The sequence below is a fragment of the Panthera uncia genome (assembly GCF_023721935.1).
Source record: "Panthera uncia isolate 11264 chromosome A1 unlocalized genomic scaffold, Puncia_PCG_1.0 HiC_scaffold_17, whole genome shotgun sequence".
Classification (NCBI taxonomy): Eukaryota; Metazoa; Chordata; class Mammalia; order Carnivora; family Felidae; genus Panthera; species Panthera uncia.
The window spans coordinates 20,784,640-20,802,511 of record NW_026057577.1 but is presented as its reverse complement, the minus strand read 5'-3'; the positions used below and the strand labels follow the sequence as shown (position 1 = coordinate 20,802,511).

Genomic DNA, 17,872 nt, shown 5'->3' with positions numbered 1-17,872 from the left:
CATGTAATTATGATGACATTGCTGCCTCAGACATCACACTGTTTTGCTAACTTCATAGCAACCCACAGCAGTTACATCAGCAGTTGATTAAGAATGTGGAGTTTTCAGGGGCGCCTGGGTGGTTCAGTCGGTTGAGCGTCCGGACTTTGGCTCAGGTCATGATCTCACCATCTGTGAGTTCGAGCCCCGCATTGGGCTCTGTGCTGAGAGCTCAGAGCCTGGAGCCTGCTTCTGATTCTGTGTCTCCCCTCTCTCTGCTCCTCCCCCGCCCATGCTCTTTCTCTTTCTTTCAAAAATAAATAAAAACATTTAAAAAAAGTTAAAGAATTACATGTTTGACATTTCAAAAAAAAAAAAAAAGAATGCGGAGTTTTCAGCCATTTTTAGTCATGTTATAGCTGCATGACTAAAACGTTCCCATCATGAACAATTTTTCAAAAATGAGGATGCTTCCGGACATAGTACAAATTTGACACACGCATTCTAGACGACACTCTGGACTGTATCATTATTATTCACAAAGAAGCCCTCCATGTTCACATTCTTTATTTGCCCTTAGCTTATTTTCTTACTTATGCATGGTGGTTGTGTGTCATTTATGTTTGCTACCAACTGCTTACACACACACTTTATGAGTGGGAGTCAAATATGTTTTGATCCAAACCAATTCAAGCCATTTTACCCCTGAAGATCTGAGATATATTGCAGAATATTGGAAATTATAAAAACTCATTTTATCACAGCGACTGTGTCTTACAGGAATGACACTTAAATCACCAAGAGAGGTGGAGGGTCATTAGTAGGTGGAAGGTTATTAGGATCGATCCCATAGCCAGCAAGTAAGAAGTTAGGCTGAGTGGCACCTGGGTGGCTCAGTCAGTTAAGCATCTGACTTCGGCTCAGCTCATCATCTCACACTTTGTGAGTTTGAGCCCGACATCGGGCTCTGTGCTGACAGCTCAGAGCCTGGAGCCTGCTTCGGAGTCTGGGTCTCCCTCTCTCTGTGCCCCTCCCCTGCTCACACTCTGTGTCTCTGTCTCAAAAATAAATAAATGTTAAAAAAAGATTAAAAAAAAAAAAAAGCCTGAGCATAAGAATTACGGCCAGTTTGGTGAGAGTATTCACTGAATATATACCTGGCAATAGTTTGGATAGACATTTCTTTCTTATTCATTTAATTTGAGAAGGGGTGGGTGAAGGGGCAGAGAGAATAGGAGAGAGAGAATCCCAAGCAGGCTCCACACTGTCAGTGCAGAACTGGACCTGGGGCTCGAACTCACAAACCATGAAATCACGACTTGAGCTGAAATGAAGAGTCGGACTCTTAACCGACTGGGCCACCTAGGCACCCCTCTTTTTTCTTTTTCTTTTCTTTCTTTTTTTTTTTTTAAAGTAATCTCCTCACCAAACATGGGGCTCAAACTCACAACCCCAGGACCAAGAGTTTCATTCTCTACCAACTGAGCCAGCCAGAAGCTTCTGGATGGTTAGACATTTCTAGATTTGAATGGGCAGAAAGGTTCAGAGAAGAGTAATTTTAATAGGTAAAAATATAAAGAACCCTCAACGTTGAAGTGTTGGAGAGGACTCCAAACCCTGGCTTGTGCCCCAATAGGACCCTCACTCCATTCTGACCAGGTCGTCTTGCTTCTGGAGCAGGTCTGGGAGCAGAAGACTTCGACGAACACCCAAACTCTGCACTTTCCAGAGGGCATATCGCCTTCCCCAGCAGGACGCAGGTGTTCACCGTCAGTGGTGTGAATCATCAGGCACAAATAAACAAAAGCAGACACAGAGGTGCAGACACAGAGGTGGAGAAATTCTTTCAGGAGAATCTGGCTGTGGATATACATCTCCGCGGGGAGCTGATGGTGAGGACTCCAGGCAGCAACAACAGGTGCTTTGAGGTGAGCGAGGAGCGGATGGGTAGATCCTCGACTGAGGTAGTGGCCACGATGCTATTTTACTTATTATTACTATTTTTTAAATGTTTATTATTGAGAGGGAGAGAATACACAAGCAGGGGAGGGGCAAAGAGAGGGGCAGACAGAAGTTCCGAAGCAGGCTTCGCGCGGTCAGCACAGAGCTCAACGCGGGGCTCAAACCCACGAACCGCGAGATGATGCCCTGAGCTGAAGAGGCTGAACTGACCGAGCCACCCGGGGCCCAAGATGCTATTTTAAAGAGGAAGGATCACAGTAAGAGTCTTTTTCATACATGTACTCAGTCCTGGGGTGACCTGGACATGAAAAGAAGGCTTATGGGGCTGTTAGAGCCATCAGCCAACAGCAGTATCCCCATCTTGGGGCTTCTTTTTCCAGAGGCTGCTTTCGGTGGAGTTCACAGGGCTCCATGTGGTACCTTTGTTCCCTAACTTGAACTTGCCACCCATGATACTGAACCTGAATTGCATCTCTTTTGTGAGGTTAAGGCAATTCTTTCACACTAATGAATAAACCGATCTGGGACACGTCAAAAATCCTGCTGAACATTTGGCATCAATTCCCTCAGCGTATGGCTGCAATGGGTATTTGTAGAATTCCAGGAAGTCACAGTTTCTATACAGAGGTACCAGTGAACACCAATTGATATCCTTCGCTGGGTCATTTCAGAAAGATTTTGCAGTGGGGCACCTGAGTGGCTCAGTCGGTTGAGCGTCCGACTTCAACTCAGGTCATGATCTCACTGTTGGTGAGTTCGAGCCCCGCATCAGGCTCACTGCTGTCACCCTGTCAGTGCAGAGCCTGCTTCTGATCCTGTCCCCCTCTCTCTGCCCCCTTACCCACTTGTGCTCTCCCAAAAATATTTTTTAAAAAGGAAAGATTTTGCAGAATTATTTTGACAGGTTTGTTCGTTTTTTTCGAACCTTCAGTACCTTGTGGCAGAAGTACAGGGTAAGAATCCAAGATGAAATAATAATAATATGGAATGGATTCCTAAAAAACTAAACACCTCAACTGTTGGTTTGCATTTAACGTTAGGGTTTAATCCATACCAGAAACCCGTACAGTTTCCAGATAGTAAGGTAACAACTGTTGGTGAAAATGAACCAGGATGGTCCATTTAGTGAAGATGAACTAGACTGTAATGTTAATGCTCGTCAACAAGTGTAACTAGAAATATTAGTATTTACATGAACGTGTGGCATATAAACTAGCACTTAACTGGATGTTATTTTTCCCAAAGTATCACACGTTTCTTATTATTTTTAATGTTTATTTATTTATTTTTGAGGCAGGGGTGAAGGGGCAGAGAGAGAGGGAGACAGGGAACCCCAAGAAGGCGCCACACTGTCAGCACAGAGCCCGATGCAGGGCTTGAATTCCCAAACCGGGAGATCACGCCCTGAGCCGAAATCGAGTCCGACGCTCAAATGACTGAGCCACTCCGGTGCCCTATCCCAACGTAACATACCTTTAACATCACCTCTCATAAACAATCTCAGAAACAATATTCAGTTACGTATTTAAAATATTTTTCTTCCCTTGGTTATAGCAATTTTATGAAAGCATGTCTGAGGTTTCAAACACAGTCACTTGAGGGGCACCTGGCTGAGAGGTGCCTGAGTCTCTTGAACTCACAACGCCGAGTTTGAGCCCCATGCTGGGTATAGACACTACATAAATAAATAAATCTTAAAAAAAAAAAAGTCACTGCCCAAAATCTAGTTTTATTTTTGTGTTCGTTATGAATAAAAAGCAACCAATAACCATTTTCCTCTTCTTTTCCCACTTGTATCCTTAGATCCAACTTCAATGACTATGTATTCCAGGAACTAAAGAAAAACGTCAAGTACTATCTGTAAAGAAGAGTTTACAATTGCTTCTTACATATTTTTGCCTAATCTATTTTGTAGACTAAAGTCAACCCTTGGAACACCTTAACTACTTTTATTTCCTTCAATAAGAATGAGTAATTTGACACTTCAGGCAGATGTAACATTTTTAATACCCAATTTCCTTAACATAAGGTAAAGCAGTCTTAGGCAGGCAACCACCGGGAATTTTTTAAATGTACATGGTAATTACACAGGTATGGATCACATTCAGTATTCAGTGTAAGATCGAGTTAATTTAAAGGAAGTCAAAAAAAAGTTAAGAATGAATACTTCTTTGAAAAGCTTCTGATGTTAATTTACTTCCTGACAAATAAGTTTATACTGATGAGTATAAACCTATTTTGTCTGTCCTTAAAATTGCTTGAAAGTTCTCAGAACACAAAAAAACTAAATTTGAATGCATTTGTAACAGTTTAACAATTTATGTGCCTTATTAAGATCTTTTTACGGAATGTTTTGAAACCAATCATAATTCGCTACAAAGATAAATCAAAAAAAGAAAACAACTTTTTGAATGGCATGTTACAATGACCTAGACAAAAGTAATTATCAACTAGTAATAACTAACACATGCAACAGATTGAGAAATTAAATCTCTGCTATATACTTTTAAATATTTTGACATGAGAAATGTGTCTATCAATAACATTCATCTTCCCACAAATTCAACATTATTTTCAACAAGAAAACAGTTCTTTCTGTCCAGATTTTTAGGTTTATCAGTGCAAAGTAAAACGAAGCAATCTCAGTAGAAATGGCTTATTACAAGGTTATTCTAGAAAGGCTTAATCCTCAAAATGTACTAAAAGATGTCCAAATCGTGAGAATGATCGACCTCGATGGCTTCCTCTGCATCCAACTTGGTCTCTCCGTGGCCTTCCTGCGGCTCATCAAGAGAGGCCAGGGCCTCGTTGGTATCACTTGCGAAAGTTTCTCGTGATGTGTCATCATCTTCTTGAAAATTTAGATTTTTAATAGCTTGTTTCATCTTTTTCCCCAACACTTGTGTTCTTCTCTTCCTAGCAGCCTTTTTATTTTCATACTCCTTTTGATTTTCAATGTAGAAAATGTCCTACAATAAAGGAACAACCTTAAGAAGAAGTACCGTTTATTAAATGTTTGGTACAAGGCGGACCCTTCGTGATCCCCATCTCTCACAAAAAACAAGGAAATATTATTAGACTCGTAAATGACGCACAGAGTCTAAGACAGTAGGGGAGTCCCCACTGCAGACAGAGGATGAAGCTGTAATTCCAGATCAACCCCATGTTCACTCCGGGGCCCACGCTCATTCAACCATAACATACCATCATAGCTACAGGTTTCCTACGTGGGACGAGACAGCAGGAAAATCACGTCATTCGGGAGTTAAATAAAATCTAATGTGTCACAAGAAAAACACAAGTCTTTGAAATAAAGTGTACTAACTTTGAAATTGTCATAATAACCATACGTGACTGTGCATGCTAAGAAACCAAGCAACGCCTGAAATGTGTGACTAAGTACGATCACGTAACCTACACAATGGAAAAAATCCATTCCTTAAAAAATGTCACTGTAATTAATGTGGGCACATAAATCTGTCAAAAACTTAGACCACAAGGCATAAACACAATATAGTCAGCACTGGGATATATTCCAAGAAGTTACAGAAAAGGGATTTTATAACACAAAAATACGAGATTGTTAGTCCAGGGCCCTCCACCTTGGCGACCGCTGTGGCAGATTGCCACGCGCACTGCAAGGTGTTCCGCAGCATGCCTGGCCTCTACCCACTAGCATATATCCACCCATCCCCAAACTGTGACAACCAAACACTTCTCCAGGCATTGCCAAACGTCCTCACCTCCTCCAAGAGGCAAAACTGCCAGCAGATGAGAGCTGAAGTGGAAAATGCATTTTATTAAACTATTACATGGAAAAACGTTACAATAGCCTCTGGGAACCTTGATACAGATGGAGAAGTGTAGATTCAGAGGGTACAAAAGAAAGAAAAGTAGGTCAGGGATCTGAAGAGAAGGCCAAAAATGACTGCTAAGACAGAGCGGGTTCAAAGGTTTAAAACAGAAGGTAGGATGGGCACCCTATTATCTTCTGGGAAGGGATTATTAAAAGCTGTAACCAAGTCAGTCTCTATTATGTTCTTCAAGTGCACAAATCACAAATCCCTCCTTGTTTATAAAAACCACTGTGGAAGACGGTGAAATAAAGGGGGCCCTCTCCAAAAATTTATGCTAAGTAGTTACAAGCAGCACACAGAATTAGCAGAGGAAGGAGTAAGGAACTCTCAAATTAAGGCGACAAGGGAAAGCTTCAGAAGATGAACGCTTTGGTGGACAGGAGGACTAAAAGTATTTGCTAGAGAAAGGACAAGGGATTGGAGGTGGAGAAGGAGGGTACGCGTGTTAAGTGGAGGAAAGACACAAGAAAGTGACAAGAGGAAAATGAGGCTGGCAACCATTTACCGAACAGGCACATTTACATGCCAGGCATGGTGCTAAGAACTGTTCATTCTCACCAGAAGCTCATGGAGTGGGTATTATCCTTTTCTGACGAGGAAAGGGAGAGTGCCCGCATCGGCAGCACATACATTAAAATCCGAGGAGGAAAGGGAGGCACAAGACTGCAGAGCCAACAGGTGAAGGTATAAAAAGTTAGCTCATCTAGTAGCTCTCCAAATTCACATTCTTAAAACCGATTGTGTTGCCTTCACAGAAGAGGGACAATTCACAATCTTTTAAAGAGTCTACTTAACCTTCAAGCGGAGAGAGAAAGAGAAGCTGCAAGGAGAAGCATTTGCATTTCACGGGAAAGCACATCTGAGCATGTTGATAACAACAATTCTAAGTAGTACAATGCTTGGCAACACTCAGTAAAATTATAAAGTTGCCCTTTTCACTCCAAATACATCAAGGCTTTTTAAAAGGAACTGCATTCCATGGGTTATGAATGTGATAGAACAAACTGGGAAACGGCCCAAAGAAATGTTGTAACCTGTTGTTAGTGTTGTTATGACAAATGCAGACAAGAGATAATCTGAGGGCAGTTTTTTCCTACATATATGTAATTAATTAATTAATTCAACTGTATGCTATTGGCACAGGGAGACCATTACAGCCAAACTTTTAAAAAATATAGCAACTAAGGGGTGCCCGGGTGGCTCAGTCAGTTAAGTGTCTTGACTCCTGATTTTGGCTCAGGTCATGGTCTCATGGTTTGTGGGATCGAGCCCTGCATTGGGCTCTGTGCTGACAGCACAGAGCTTGCTTGGGATTCTCTCTCCCCCTCTGTCTCTGTCCCTCCTCTGCTCATTTACATGTGCACATGTTCTCGGTCTCAAAATAAATAAATAGACATTTAAAAAAAAAGTGTGTGTGTGTGCATGTATATATATATAGCAAATTAATTTATTTTTAACTACTCATTCTTTTTTTTCTCTCAAACTTTATACTTTCCAAAACAAAACTTAATTACAAACCAAAATGGTACGTCACATACCAAAACACAATCAAATTTTAAAAAGGCAAAAAGACCCACTCAATTCAGCTCCCGCTTCCTTCCGAATTCTACAGACTGAGTGTTAGCATTATAGTGATCAAAGAACAATTATAACATTATCATTTGATGACACTTAAAATGACCTATGATGAAATACTATTTGCTTTAGGTTTTTTCCTCTAATAACAAAACTACTCAAGCCATGCACCATGCATAAAATTTGGAAAAACAAAGGAAAACCTTAAAAGCCAAAACATTTAAAACCCCCTTGAGTAGACCAAATCATTGGTAACTTTTTGCTATTCTACATATCAATTAATTGTCCCATGCCTCTTTTTCATTATAAATTTGTACTTTGCCTTTCAAAAAACTTGAATAATACTGCATTTTTCTCCTTTTCTTAAAAATGCTGTGAAAAGGGGTGCTTTGGGGGGGCTCAGCTGGTTGGGCGTCCAACTTCCGGCTCAGGTCATGATCTTGCCATTCTTGGGTTTGAGCCCTGTGTGGGGCTCTGTGCTGACAGCCCAGAACCTGGAGCCTGCAGCCTGCTTCCGATTCTGTGTCTCCCTCTCTCTCTCTGCCCCTCCCCGATGCAGGCTCTTTCTCTCCCTCTCAAAAAATAAACTAAATGTTGGGGAAAAAATGTTTTTTAATGCTTCACAAAAATAGAGGCTAAAGGGCAGTCCTTTTAAAAATGTCCCTCTTGGGGTATGCCTGGCTGGCTTAGAAGAACATGCAACTCTTGATCTCAGGGTTGTCAGTTCAAGCCCCACAGTGGGTGCAGAGATTACTTAAAATAAAGAAGCTTCAAAAAATGTCCCTCTTGGTCAACATTCTTTAATTATTAGGTATTCCAAATGTTTCTACCATTTGTTGTTACAACGCAATGTTTCTGGTAGTTTAACATAACCTACTAACATTAAAATCTCTTTCTCCACAATGAGTTAGAACTGAATTTCAAAGACATGTGATTCAGTGAAAAAAACCCGTTTCAAGTCAGTAGTCTGTGCAATCCCAGGCTAACCATTTTTATTACTCGTCCTGTGCATAACACAGGAACATCTACTTTGACAGAACGGGGTGCAGATTAAATCCTATAAATAAGTGGCCCAGTGCTGCAGACATGGTGAATAAATGTTATTTTCTTCTCTTCTGCTTGTGGAAACTATCTGTCCAAAGTTTGGTTACCTAGAAGAATCTTCTCCAGATACCACTTTCTTTAATCCCTTCAGAGCTCTATTCAATAGGCAGGGCACTTATTACAGTCCTCACTTCATAGATGACAAAATTAAGGCTGAGAGAAAGTAAGTGGTCTGTTTGTATTCATGTAATCACTAAATGGCAAAATTAAGATTAAAACCCAGATTTTGAATGTTAGAGAATTCTTTTTATCTCACCTTGCTATTTCTCTGTAAACAGGGACATTCTGCTATGAAACAATGTTTAATGTTCCTCAGAAGAACGCTCCTTGTCAGTGTACACCTTTTGTCAGGGATTACAGTGTGGGAGGAGGGAAAACGCAAGCAGTTAAGCCCCGCTCTACTACTCAGTAGGCGTGTTCCTCAGGAAAATGACATTGTTACAAATCTACCATTGTTTCAGGAGGAAAAAAAGGCAGTATGGACAAGAGATTTCAAATGTGCGGTAACAGTAACATTTCCTGTAGCAATTTCAATAGCAGATTTTAAAAAAATGACTGGAAGTGGACAGCCAGAAAAGAGGGGAAACAAAGTAACATTGAGGGGCGCCTGGGTGGCTCAGTTGGTTAAGCGTCTGACAAGATCTTGATCTCGGATCAGGACATGATCTCACGGTTCCTTGGGATCGAGTCCCAAGTCTGGCTCTGTGCTGACGGTGCGTTAGCTCAAGAGAAGTGGCTTTTATTTACCTGTCATCATTAGCATTATAAACGGCTAAACCACAATGCTGTGACATGTGCTATCCAGTTATAATAAAGAGAACACAAAGCTGATCCAATACACCCTCTGTGGCCCACGTCCATCACCTCTTTCCTATGCAAGAAGCAAGTTCTTAATCTTGATTGTATCTGCTAAATGTAATCACGTTCCTTAATTAACAAATTAAAAGATAAATGCTGAGCCATGAAAAACTCACACTGCTGAAGAAAGCCCAAAGAGGACATTCTAGTAACGTACAAATGATTAATAGTGAAGAGGCTAGCTTTTGTTCATAAGAACTAATGGAGACAGAGGAATGAAATGAAACAAATCCACAAGGAGACAATGACCACAATGTGGTACATTCTATTATACAACCATCTCAGACTCTTCAAAATGTCTAAATCATGAAAGAAAATGTGGAGTTAAAGAGAGCGAAAGAGATACAATAAATGAAATGTGAAAATCTAGATGGGATCCGAGTTTGAGGGAGGGAAAAAAAGGCAGAAAATACATTCTGGGGACAAATCAGGTCAATACCTGATACTAAGAAATTGTTTTTCTTTCTCTTAGGTGATACAATGTAAGACAGTGTCCTTATTATTAACAGTTGCTTCCTACAATAATTAGGGCTGAGTGTCATGATGTTTGTTACTTTTTTCCAACTGGTACAGAAGAACAACTGTAAAGTAAGAATCTCAAAATATTAACAACCCCGAATCTTAAGTGCAGGAAATTCATCCCGTTATTATTTCATCTATTCTCCATGTTTGAAATCTTTCATCAGTAAAAGGCTGAAGGAGGCTAGAAAAAAAAATCACATGCTAAACGACCAGGACAATGGCCATAAAGGAAACTGTGACGCTGCTCAGCAAGGGAAGAAAACGAAGAGGAAGAGTTTATAAAGGCACATGTTTTACTTGAAATGAGACAATGACAAAATTGGTCAATTTAAGGCAAAACAGGTGATGGGAATTAAAAGAAGCTGAGGAGAAGTCAAATTATGATGGGTCTTAAAAGTCAAGGGCACTATAGTTTTTATTTACCTTAATTTGTTCCTCGCTGATACTAGGAGTATTTTTCAGGAGATTCAGGAAGACCCCACCTGGTGTTCTTCTTCGACTACCATTCTACAAAAAGAAGCAGAAATATGATACTGTATACACTCTTTCCACGAATGGCCAAAGGGTCTTTTAAACAGACAGGTACCAGGTGCCTGGGTAGCTCAGTCAGTCAGGTGTCCAACTCTTGATTTCAGCTCAGGTCATGATCTCACGGTTCGTGAGTTCAAGCCCGTGTCTGTGCTATCAGCAGCGTCCAGAGCCTGCTTCAGATTCTGTGTCTCTCCTCTCTCTCTATCCCTCCCATGCTCACGCTCTATCTCTATCAATAATAAATAAATGCTTAAAACAATTTTTTTTGGTAAAATATTAATGAATCTATAACTTTGTGTTCAGCTATTAGCAGTGACACAAAAAGGGGTGCCAATACATTCATGACTGTTTTTTTTTTTTTTTTTTAAGTTTATTTATCTATTTTGAGAGAGAAAAAGAGAGAGAACACAAGCAGGGGATCCCCAACAGGCTCCATGCTGCCAGCGTAGAGCCCGATGCAGGGCTGGAACTCATCAACCTAGAAATCATGACCTGGGCTGAACCCAGGAGTCAGATGTTGGGTCAACTGAACGACCCAAGCGCTCTTCGTGACTATTATAACTTGTCTTGTTGTTAACTTCTATAATCTATGCTCACAGGCTATTTCCTTAGCCATTGCTATCTATTCTAATGGGTTTCTTTCCTATTTCTAAAGTATAATATTGACTCACTTTCACGTGATGTTACTTTTCAAATTCATGAAGGGCAAATAAGAAAGAAGCCATTCAGACTTCATCGTCTCCCAGTGTGAAAGCTGAATTAAATGTTATCTCCAAAACCATTATATAGGATAAACTGCCACTGCATGTGATCTGGCCTAAGCAAAAATAGTGGTCTTTCTGCCACTCTCAAATGGTGGTGTTTCTCACTTCATACCTGTCAGAATGGCTAGCATCAAAAAGATAAGAAATAACAACTGCTGGTGACAACGCGGGGAAAGGGGGATTTTTGTACGCTGTCGGTGGGAATGTAAATTGGTGCAGCCACTATAAAAACCAGCATGGAGGTCCCTTAAAAAATTAAAAATAGAAATACCATATCGGGGGCACCTGGGTGGCTCAGTTAGTTAAGTGTCAGACTTTGGCTCAGGTCATGATCTCACCGTTCGTGGGTACGGTCCCCAGGCTGACAGCTCAGAGCCTGGAGCCTGCTTCAGATTCTGTGTCTCCTTTTCTCTCTGCCCCTCCCGTGCTCGCACTCTGTCTCTCTCAGTCTCTCAAAAATGAATAAACATTAAAGGGGCGCCTGGGTGGCTCAGTTGGTTGTGTCCAACTTCGGCTCAGGTCATGATCTCACAGTTCGTGGGTTTGAGCCCTGCGTCGGGCTCTGTGCTGACAGTGCAGAGCCTGCTTGGGATTCTCTCTCGCCCTGTCTGTGTTTCTCCCCTACTTGTACTCTCTCTCAAAATAAATAAACTTAAAAAAACATTAAAAAAAAAAATGTTAGCCCCTACTTTCAACAAACACTGTAAGAGATGTGTTGTTGACCACACACTAACAGGATACAATTTATGGATGGTTTTTGTAAGAAAAGTAATAAATGCAAAAACCAACGATACGGAATTTTTAAATTCAGTTTTTTAAAATCTGAAACACACGGCAATAAATTGGTAAGTAAGAGATCCAAGAATCAGAGATAAGTTTATTTTGTAAAATAATCACATGAAACACAATATAAAATGGAAACAACAAAGTAGTTAGTCTTACCATTATGAAAAGGCCGCCGTTTTGTTCAACTTCAGCTGTTTCCATCAGAAGTTCAATTGCCTTTTTGTTCCCAATTATCCTCACTACTCGAGCTATCAGATCTTTCTTTGGTTCCTGCAACCTGATAAGGAACAAACAGGGTAATATTAACCTCTTTATTTGTTGTAGAAAGTTGAAGAAATCTACCTTAGTCTCCTGCGTTAGTGCCCAAGTAGGATCAAAATCCTATTCTGCTAACATCTGTGTTTTGAAATATTCAATATTTAACCTTAGAATCACTGATAGGGAAACGCTGCTACCTTGGGTTACCCAAGAAGACAGTAACCTCAAGGTTCCACCTCAAGTCTCATAACTTGCCTCCTCATTTTGCCTTCATGGATTATGGTGGTTTCAAAATAAATGTGCCCATCCAGCAAAGGGAATGCAAGCCTAAAAGCAAAAGAAGGTAAGTCCATTCTTTTCAAAACAATTAAAAAACATACACTATGCTTTCAATTATTATGCCTAAAAGTCCCAGAGACGTCTGGGAGCTTTAAAATGGATAGCACCTTCCTCTTAGTCTCTCTGCCTCAGAACAAAGGCTATGGCTAATATTTACTGACTTATTATGGGATGCGCACAATCCTAAAAATTTTGTAGACGTTATACCAGCTAATTGTGTCAACAACCTTATGAAACAGGTACTTATCCTCATCCTACTACTGAGAGGTAAAAAGAGAGGAAGCCTAAGTAACACTTCTAACATCAGAGTCCATACTCCATAGAGATAAAGGATTAATATGGGAGTTCTACCAGTTCTCTAACCAGACCTGGCTTCCTTGCTCCTTCTCAGCAAGAGGCACTGTATTACTGTGGAAAGAGCACTAGACTAGGAACAAAGGGACCAAGGTTTAGTTCTGACTCTCTGACACAGCCGTGACTTTGAGAAGTCATATGAACTACTGGGTCTCAGTGTCCTGATCTGTAAAGTGATGTCTTTGGTTTATAAAAATCTCTAAATTCCTTTCCAACGCTCAAATTCCAAACTTTCTCTGCAGGTTAAAAATCCAGTACTAACACTGACAGGCTTGCCTGGAAGGTAAATACTTGTTTTCCTACCACCAATATTACTCTTGAACCATATCTGTTTTCAAGTGACATTATTCATTAACGACTTAGAGCTAATAAAAAGCTAAACAAAATCTGAGCTTGTTAAAAAAATGAAATATCAATTTACTATACATCAAGAAATTCTATTCTAGGTATTTACCCGACAGAAATTAAAATGTTTCCAAATATCTGTATGTCAAAGGTCATAGAGCATTATTCATAATAGCTAAGAATTGGAACAGCAATTCAATATGGATGTTTGTATATGTATATAAATTAAAAAGGTGTTGATTCCTGCTACAACATGGACAGTCTCAAAAATATTACATTAAGTGAAATAAATCCAGCACAAGAGAATATACACTGTATGAGTCCAACAATATGAAATGTCCAGAAAATGCAAATTTATGCCAACAGAAAGTAGACTGGCAGTTATTTGGGATAGGAACAAAGAATAGCTTTAAATGGGCATATGGTTATGATGGATCTAATTGGGGTGATGGAAATGTTTTAAAAGTGGTTTATGGTTATTGTTGTAAACTGATAAATTTGCTAAAAAATCAACACCCAAAATGGGTGAATTTTATCATGTGTACAATATGCCTCAATGAAATTATAAAAGAAAGGTGATGAGTATCTGAAAACACTAAAGAACAGGAGTGCCTGAGTGACTCAGTCAGTTAAGTGTTCGACTTCAGCTCAGGTCATGGTATTACGGTTTGTGGGTTTGAGCCCCATGTTGGGCTCTGTACTGACAGCATGGAGCCTGGAACCTGTGGGGTTCTGTGTCTCCCTCTCTCTCTGCCCCTCCCTTACTCACTCTTTGTCTCTCAAAAATGAATAAACATTACAAAAAACTAAAAAAAAACAAAAACAAAAAACCGCTAAAGAACAAAACAAAACCCCACAATGTGAAAAGATAAGCTTTTAAAAAGATAAGCACTAAATGGGAAGAGCTGCTCAAAGTTCCTAAAAGCTTGCAAAATTATTTTATCAGGCCTGTCCAAATTTAATAAAAAGCTAATTTAGCTAATTAATTTAGCTAATTTAATTTAGCTAATAAAAAGCTAAACAAAATTTGAGCTTGTTAAAAAAATGTATTTACCCGACCAAGATATAGTCCTATAACCAAGTAAGCCCAGAGTCCATCCTTCAAATTTAAAAATCTCAAAAGAGGGGCACCTTGGTGGCTCAGTCGGTTAAGCACTGAACTCTTGGTTTCAGCTCAGGTCACACTCTCACAGTTCCTGGAATCGAGCCTGGAATGGGGCACTGACAGCACGGAGCCTGCTTGGGATCCACTGTCTCCCTCTCTCTGCCCCTCCCCTGATCACTTACACACACACACACACACACACACACACACACGCACGCGCGTGCGCACGCTCCCAAAATAAATAAAAATTTTTTCAACCTTAAAAAGAAACATTCTTAATGTACCTAGATTCATTTCCAATAAACGGAAGATTGTTGGCCAAGCACTCATTTGTAGGCCAAATTTTAATGCTCACCTGAAAGAAATTTCATCAGCTACTTTCTCTTGGGAATCATCCTCTGTGATCTCATACCGGCCTTTATAGTTCATTTCTAGTCTGTCCCCTAGTCGGTCTCTGACAGGTCGTTTTCGTTTGAGATGACCTTGCCCGTTTTCCTCTTCCTTTGATTCCATTCTTTTGCCACCGTGCATATAGTCATCTAGCTCTTTGTCTAATTCTTTTGTATGTTCTTGAGATTCCCTCTTAAGTTTCTTCGCAAGCAAATAATTGTAAGTTTCGGACTGTCTGCTTTTGTCAATAGTACCCTCCATTCCCAAGATACCAAGTTCAGTGGCCACTGCATCTTGATTCTGTTCTTGTAGCACAGCACCCCATATGTTGTTAACCTTCTTTCCTCCAGGAACAGGTAGTTTCTGGCTGCTCTGGCCAAACTGAAAAGGCTCTGGCTTGGGAGGAGGATTAAAACATTTCTGTCGCTTGCGTTTCCAAAGGGAGCTATCATCATCGGAATCAGAGAAACTCTCCTCACTGGAATCCACACTTTTAACAGTCCGATAATGTGACACTGGTGCACAAGGCGTTGCAGTACCCTGGAAGGGCCTCACTATGCTGTCCCCACCTAGTGTCTTCTGCAACTGAAAAGAAATGCAGTCAATTCGCAGGAAACACATCAGCTGCACCCAGCACGCCCCAGTTTTAAACAAGTTATTTTGGGATTCAGCGGGACCACCGTGAAGCACAACAATCCTCAATGAATCTCTGAAACCGATCCAGTCCCTACTTTTCTAAAGTTCTACAGGGAATCTTCCCATTTTAAAACCACAAATTCTTATTTGTAAAGCTAATACAGCACTTAGTTCTAAGGCTTTTTTCTAAAAACTTACCAAAGCTCTTAATTGCCACTTTGGAAGATTTTCTCTATTTTCAGTTATCGTCAGAATGTTCGAAAATGACATACGCCATAATTATTAGTACCATTTGTGAAAATTAATAAAAGGAAACCTCACTAAACTAGGGTCAGCAGGCTAGAAGAGGGAGTTCTCCTGCCCTATCATCAGGAAAAGACCATAACTTGCACCTAACACAGAAAGATGCCTATACCTTACTAACCCAGCAAGCAGAAGCTTTTCTTGTAGCCTGGCAACAGCCCAGACACTGAGAGACTGTCCCAACTCAACCAATGAAAAGCCACTATACTTTAAACTCCCAGCTTTTTCCCTCCCAACTCTTCCCCCTCCTCTATAAAGGAGCATTCCTCTTCATTATTCCCACTTGCCTACGGTTTTGCCCTAGCAACGCTTGGTCAGAGTTGTGATTCTCTGCTGTTTGAGAGTAAATCCCATTTTTGCTGGTAAAATAATTGACAAGTTTTATTTTAGGGTGAACACAGTTATGACAGAATTTTTCTTTGTTTCAAAACACGCCGTTCTTGCGCTTAGATAAATAAACTTCCTTTGTAGGGTTTTGTGACCATATTCTTTTGATATTGGATTGTAAACTCCTACACATAGGAAGCCCTGACTACGTCTAAAACTGCACAGTTCACTCTATTAAGCTTACCGAGTCATGGGTCAATCTATGTAAAACAACTTGGAAAAGACCAAAAACCAAAACTGAAACCTTTCTATCAATTTCCTAAGACATCATTCAAAAGGGAACAACTGTGTGTTTGTACTAAACACAAGTATGTGCTAGAAATGGCAGGCAGGGGGCGCCTGGGTGGCTCAGTCGGTTAAGCGTCGGACTTCGGCTCAGGTCATGATCTCGCGGTCCGTGAGTTCAAGCCCCGCGTCGGGCTCTGTGCTGACGGCTCAGAGCCTGGAGCCTGCTTCAGATTCTGTGTCTCCCTCTCTCTCTGACCCTCCCCCGTTCATGCTCTGTCTCTGTCTCAAAAATAAATAAACATTAGAAAAAATTAAAAAAAAAAAAAAAAGAAATGGCAGGCAGGAAGGGGAGCCAGTTTTCCCTTGTTCAAGTAACTAAAGCATCTAAGATTCGTCAGGCATTGCTGTGCACTGTATGACTCACTAAATCCCTAACAAATACCCTATCAGCGGCGTATTCTTATCATTCCCATTACACAAATTGGGGCACGAGGCTAAATACCTTGGCACTGGTCACACAGTAGAGGCGCCAGTTTTCGAAGGCAAGCAGCCTAGCACAAAGCTCGCTCAAAGTGCTTGCTACTTAGCAGGCAATCAAAATACACTCCCGTTTAAAAAACGGGGAGGTTAATACAAAACCTGGTGTCACATTATTGCACGGCGAAGCGGCGTCGGTTGGGACTATGGAAAACCAGGCCCCCATGCATACGATGAATTTCATTCCCGGTCCTCAGTCTCCTTACTTGCCCAAGGCGAAAAGGAGTGCCACAGGCTATTTCTGGCCGCTGTCCCCAGCTCATACATTTTCGGCAACATCTGCCGGGCCGAGACAACCTACTCGCGCCGCGGCAGGCAAACTCCGTAAATTCGGGAAACCCAGAGCACCGCAGGGCAGGCGAAGCGACCGCCGCACGCCAGTCTCCAGGAGGCCGAAAGCCACGCGATCCCGCCTGGCAACGAAATGCCGCGCCAGGGTTCGGACTGCCCGCTGTCGCGTCCCCGCCCAGCACCTCTCCCCGCCGCCAGGGCCCGCGTGCCGGGCCGGGGACGCCCGCCCGACGCTCAGCCACACCGCCGCGCGTCCCTTGTGCAGTCCGGGCTCCGCGCGCCCGCCCCTCACCCACACCGCCGCCCGTGCCTCCTCGCAGCCCGGGCTGCGCGCTCCCGGTTCCGAATTACCCGCCCGCCTTTCACACTCACCGGCACCTGCAACGGCCTGTCGCTGGGTGCAACCGTCATGTCGGAATCCGAGTCCGAAAGCTGCCCATCTTCCATGTCGCCGGCGTCCTGCGCCATCTTCCCGCGGCGTGGCGCGGCGGGTCAGGAGAGCACTTCCGGCGGGGCGGCGGGAAGGTCCAGACGGCGGCGGCTGCTCGGGCGCCCCCGCGAGGGGCCGGCTCCCGTTTTGACCTTGCGCGCGGCCTACTCCGGATACCTGGGTCAACGCTGGCGGATATGCACAATCATTGCAAACTGTGCACCACTAGCGCCGCGCCGTGGAAAATCAATCTCCTGTTTCCCCAACAGTTTGGCACGTTTTCTCTCAAACTTTGTTTTCGTGCAAACATAAGGTTGTGCATGGACAGCGG

General features: G+C 41.9%; 1 protein-coding gene across 2 annotated transcripts; it reads right to left on the bottom strand.

The window, feature by feature from the left end:
• Positions 1-3,929: 3,929 nt before the first annotated feature.
• PHAX (phosphorylated adaptor for RNA export) lies at positions 3,930-17,624 on the bottom strand. Of its 2 annotated transcripts, none has more exons than XM_049648444.1 (5): positions 17,484-17,624; positions 14,695-15,314; positions 12,095-12,215; positions 10,281-10,364; positions 3,930-4,910 (listed from the first exon to the last, which is right to left on the bottom strand). In XM_049648444.1, the coding sequence occupies exons 1-5, from the start codon at positions 17,577-17,579 to the stop codon at positions 4,641-4,643; spliced, it is 1,191 nt and encodes a 396-aa protein (XP_049504401.1). In that variant the 5' UTR covers positions 17,580-17,624; the 3' UTR covers positions 3,930-4,640. The 2 variants fall into 2 exon arrangements, with proteins under 2 accessions (XP_049504401.1, XP_049504402.1); XM_049648445.1 differs by having other exon boundaries at positions 14,695-15,308.
• Positions 17,625-17,872: the final 248 nt, after the last annotated feature.

Bases quoted from the DNA above. Each gene is read 5' to 3' on its own strand.
- PHAX (XM_049648444.1), bottom strand. From the start codon at position 17,579: ATGGCGCAGGACGCCGGCGACATGGAAGATGGGCAGCTTTCGGACTCG. The intron at 15,315-17,483 runs GTGAGTGTGAAA...ATTTCTTTTCAG, and splicing joins ACAGGCCGTTGCAGGTGCCG to TTGCAGAAGACACTAGGTGG. The intron at 4,911-10,280 runs GTAAATAAAAAC...CCTTTATTGTAG, and splicing joins TCAGCGAGGAACAAATTAAG to GACATTTTCTACATTGAAAA.